This window comes from Haliaeetus leucocephalus, unplaced genomic scaffold, assembly GCF_000737465.1.
Source record: "Haliaeetus leucocephalus isolate CR32 unplaced genomic scaffold, Haliaeetus_leucocephalus-4.0 Scaffold626, whole genome shotgun sequence".
NCBI lineage: Eukaryota > Metazoa > Chordata > Aves > Accipitriformes > Accipitridae > Haliaeetus > Haliaeetus leucocephalus.
In genome coordinates, this window is record NW_010973062.1 from 1121455 (window position 1) to 1126585 (window position 5131).

Genomic DNA, 5131 nt, shown 5'->3' on the forward strand with positions numbered 1-5131 from the left:
CCTTCAGATGTGTGAGTGGTAGACATATCTTGTGCTTTCACACAGAGGAAGAGAATTTGTGCAGCATGTTTGTATATTTTGCTCATGTTGGAGAGCTGGGATGTTACGAATCTATGTCAGAAAAGATTTGTTTCATGTGAATCGTCTTGTGTATTTGTGTAACAACTTGTGGATTTGAATGAACCATGCGTATGTGAAACCAAGTCACTTGACCATGATTGATCACCATCTAGTGGCAACCTGTAAAATTCAGACTTTGACAACAATGCAGAAGAGGACGATCTAAACCAGAAAACATGTCAAAAGGCCTGTGGCACTGCTTCTGAAAGATGGATCTGATGGTTGAGCCTTTACCAAACGAAGTGTTTTAAATATCCGCAAGGCACGTTAAACACTACGGTGTCATGTTCGTCCTACTTAGGTGCCTGTGTGCACTGGGTCTCGGTGCTAACTGCTCCAGAGAGCCCTGGCAGCGCGATGGGATGCGCTCTGGCACCGGTGATGCTCGCGGGCACTGCTTGTTTTGCTAGCACCAATGTTACCACCAATGTATGCCTAATCCCAGAGCCTCATGGCCAGAAGGGACCTCTGGTGGCCAGGCAGGCTTGTGTCCCTCTTGCTCAGCGCCTGGCTAGCCTGCTCCTAGAGACACGCAGCGGTGGAGACTCCTCTTGTCCTTACCAGGGCTTCATCGTCTGTCCTGAGAGAAAGCCCTTGCTGATATCTACCCTTGAGGGGTTCGAATACCATTTGGTTTTCTGTCCGGTTCCTTCCCCTTGGGACGTTTCACTGAGTGCTCTTACTGCGCTCCTCTCATCTGTGTCTTCCCTGACGGGCAGCCCCCAAGGCTGGACGCGATGCTCCAGCTGGGAGGGTAACAGCGCTGCAAAGGGTGTAAAGGCTGCTACGCCAGTCTCGCACATTATATTCTCATTTATACATCACAGCGTTGCATCTGCCCTTTTTGCCACAGCAGACACTGTCAGCCCGCTGAAACTGTCGGCTCCTGTCCAGCCTGTGGTTCACGGTAACCACAGATCTTTCTCTGCACAACTGCTGACTAAATAGGGGTTTTTTCTCCTTTTGTGTTTGCACAGTTCATTATTTCTACTTAAACATAGAACTTTGCACCTGTCACCGTCTAATAGCATCCTGTGTTTTTTCAGACCATAGGTGCAATTTTGTCCTCTCAGCTTCATGTCATCTGCAAATATAATAACCAGACTTTATTTCATCATCCAATTTGTTAATGAAAACACTAAATATCCCTAAATCCAGGACAGACTGGTCAAATCCCCACTCAGTGGCTCCCCCTACTCTGATAGTAGATCACTAATATCTCCTCTCTCAGCACAACTCTGTAACCGGTAAAAATAGTTTCCTCCAGCCTGTTTCCAAAGCTTACACACAAGAGTGTCATCTCAGACAGCATCAAAACTTCTTCTGGGGTCAAGATATATGACATTATCTTTTTCTTCATGTACAAGCCTGTTAATTTGTTGTAGTAGGAAATGAGAATGATCTGGGATTGTACATAGCTGATAGATCCATGCTGGCTGGTACTCACCTTTATTCATCTTCTGTAGACTTATCATCTGATTGTCTCTTTCAGTATTTTTCTGAGATGGACATTAATGTGACTGTTAATTCCTTGTTCCTCCATTTTTTCCATATATATATATACATACACACACATTTTTAGAGAGAGATATATATCCTGTGTATGTATATAGATCTCCTTGTATTCACCATGTATGTCCTCCTCTGGTACTCCTCTCATCCTCCCCTAGGCCAACCCTGAGATTTCACCATTCAGTTCCTCAGTGCCCTATGCTGAAGTTCATCTTGTCCATCTAATCTGAAAACATTTGATTTATCTAGGTGCTTTCTAAGTATGTAATTCAGTGGTTTCAGCAACCGTGACAATATCTGCTGTGTTTCGCTCAGGCTGTAATAAACAAAGCACTACATCAGTGACAACACTGAAATCAATGGAAGTTGTTCCCACATCCAGACTAAGCTCTCGATGTTTCTATAATCAATGGCAAAGCCCGGAGCAAGAGAACCCTGTGTTTGGGGGAACAGTCTGGTTGGGTGGTTTTAAATTTCACCTTTGAGGTGGCTTACAAACTTTTCTTTTCACTCCTCTTTCTTTGGTTGCTAAGAGAGCTATATATAAACCTGCTCCCGAGACAGCTTTTTGACAAGTGCTCAACTGCAGGGAGAGGGCGAAGCCAGCTGCAATTCTTGCTACCGCATAAACACACCTGCCTTTGCAGGAGCTGACAGCACCAGAGCCATCCTGAGTTTGCTGGGATTTTCTTCAAGGGATTCCTTCATAACCTTAATGCAATTTCTGGCTTGGTCAGGTAATTGTTTCTCCCGGGCTGCTGGTCATATGTGCTCCACTTACACCTTGAAAGAGAGAGCATGGCCCGCTGGAAGTTACCTCCGATCACAACATAAAGTAGTAGGTTGCCACACGTGTTGAGTGTAGCCAGGGGCCGGGAGATGATATAGGCAGCGTGGATTTGCTTCTCCATGCTACAGCTGGCTGGATGCAACCGTAGTTCAACCCGAGCCACCCGAAAAACGTGGTAGGGGAGGAAGCACACGTAGAAGACCACCAAGAGGACGACAGCCAGTCTGCGAGCCTTTTGTTTGTAGCAAGCCCGCATGGGGGGGCCGGTAGCCAACGTGCAAATAATGAGCGTGTAGCACAGAGTCACCGTCAGCAAGGGCAAGAAGAAGGCCAGGCCAGTCAGCAGCCAGTTATACCACCTGGTTGTGCCCAGGTTTTCAGAGCTGGTAAGGTCGAGGCATAAGGATCTATTTTGTGCCTTTTTTGAGGAGATCAAGAAGTTGACGGGGCTGACGGCTGCCAGTGAGATCACCCAAACGGCTGCGCAAGCCACCGCTGTCCACCGCTTCCTCTGGATGTGGAAGAACTTCATAGGGTGGACAACCACCGTGTAGCAGAAGGCGCTGAAGCAGGTGAGGAAGAGGATGCTGCTGTACAAGTTGAAGTGGAAGCCGAAGCGGATGAACTTGCACATGAATCCACCAAAGATCCAGTGCTCCCCGCTGGCATAGTAGTGTATCAGGAAGGGAAGGCTGGTGAGATAGAGCAGGTCTGTGAGTGCCAGGTTCAGCATGATTATGGTGCTGCTCTTCCAAGGCCTCATCTTGAAGCTGTAAACACAAATCGCAATGGCATTTCCTGGGAAGCCCACTAGGAAGATGATGCTATACATAATGGGGAGGTACAAAGTCTCCAGACCGACTTCCACATCAGTGCAGTTGGGAAAATCACCTTCAGTGTCTTGCCAGGTGGTGGGGTTGGCTAAGTCGTCATTTGTTGTGTTCATGTTTTTTCCTTAGTGCTTAAGGAAGAGAGAAATGTTTAGTGTTCACTGACAGGTAAGACCTTCCTGTAGCCCTTTAAAAACAAATAATAACCAGGTCTTTCCTTTCAACTTCCCATCAGTGCCACTATTAAAATGCCTTTATTGAATAAGGAAAGGCCTTGCTGCTTTGATGAGAAGTGATCCTCATCCAGAGGCCTTTTATCATACCTATAAAGAGATAGGTACAGTTTTATTTTAAAATGCATATTTTCAGGGAACAGTCTGCACAGGCACAATGAAGCTGTAATATAAGGGATTCCCAGCCCCACAGTGTGTGTGATGTGTCCCCCCGGTATACAAAGTTCGTTTTCCGCTCTCATCAGGGGTCAAGTGGAGCAGGACAGACTAGTTGTGTTGTGCTACTGACCAAAAGCATAGAGAAGAATGTCCAGAACATAACTGCTCCATAAAAGCTATTTGCAGCCTTGTTAATTAAGTGGAAAACAGGACAGATGTTGAAATGTTTTCATATTCTTTTTGATACTGGAGTTGGTTAAAATTTTTCACCCTGCTCCATGGAAACAACTGATAGAGGAATATTTCATTCTTTTAGTTCATTAACAAGATTGATGTTGCAAAGAAATAGGTTATTTTTAGGCTTGTCATTAGCTGCTATGTAAATGTCTATCCCTGCAAAATTTTTAAATAGTGTTTTGCTTTGACATTTGTCTTAGATAGAAGTTTTCTGAAACATCAGAATAAATTAATCCAACTTCACAAAGCAGCCATTTGCAAGATATACAATATTGGACTTGAGCAGGATTCAAGGGAAGTAAAGATAGCCCAGTATATAATCTCTACAACACAAAATACAGGGCTAACATGGCATCCAGTAAGTGCATTTGTATGAATGCCTTCTTTCTTTTGAAGTGGAGTAAATGTTTGGATGGAAAAAAAAATATATATATATTTCTAGTGTAATTTTTTCCAGAGGAATGCAACTTCTTACAGGATGATGCCTGTCCTCAAATTACTGTGGCCTGGATCTGTTAAAATGGATCCTACTGAATCACCGCTTCTATTTCTTGTTCCACTCTGAATTTTTGTGATGTAGCTTCTACCTCACTCACTGTGAGATCTCGCAGACAGGTTGCAGGATTGGAATTCAAATTTGTGCAGAACATTTGGCTCAAACATATTTAAAACAGTTTGAAAACTGAAGCTGGAGCTTGAGGAGGCACATGCCAAATGCTGGCAGTTGTTTTTGAAGAGCAAAACACCTTCAAACCTCTCCTCGTGGCTGGGGATGGTGCAGGGGATGGTTTGGATAAATCCGTTGGCTCTAATTCAGTTAAGAAGTAATGCAGCGATACCGTCATCCCCAAACAAACTTGAAGCCTCTGGTGTGGCTAATGGATAACCAGGCTAATGGAAAAGGCCCCATCCTGCGTTAGCAGGTCGCGGCATGCTCCCTGCCCCAGGGCTGCGCACACCGCGGTGTTTACAGCGAAAACACCCAGAAAGCGAGCTGAAGGGCACGGCTGGGTGCTGCTCCCCGCATCACTTTCTTCACAGTTTTGTAGGACTATCATTTTGTCAGCAGCTTTTTTTTTTTTCCCCACCAACCGGCGTGCTGCTGCAGCAAACGTACAGGGGCTGGAGAGCAAATACCTGCGACTGCCAAAGAGCACGGCGGTGGTGCTCAGCCACACGCTCTCAGGTGCTTTCGGAGCCGTCCCCTTTGCTATCGGTGAGGTAGGGCTGGATTTGGGTCAAGGAACTCC

The 5131-nt window shown here is 45.5% G+C and overlaps 1 protein-coding gene across 1 annotated transcript; it reads right to left on the reverse strand.

The window, feature by feature from the left end:
- Nucleotides 1–2336: 2336 nt before the first annotated feature.
- Nucleotides 2337–3368, reverse strand: LOC104838549 (2-oxoglutarate receptor 1-like). Its single transcript, XM_010578335.1, has one exon. It carries the CDS (start codon nt 3366–3368, stop codon nt 2337–2339), a length of 1032 nt encoding a protein of 343 aa, XP_010576637.1.
- Nucleotides 3369–5131: the final 1763 nt, after the last annotated feature.

Excerpts from the sequence above, each read along its gene's own strand:
- LOC104838549 (XM_010578335.1), bottom strand. The coding sequence starts at position 3,368 with ATGAACACAACAAATGACGACTTAGCCAACCCCACCACCTGGCAAGAC.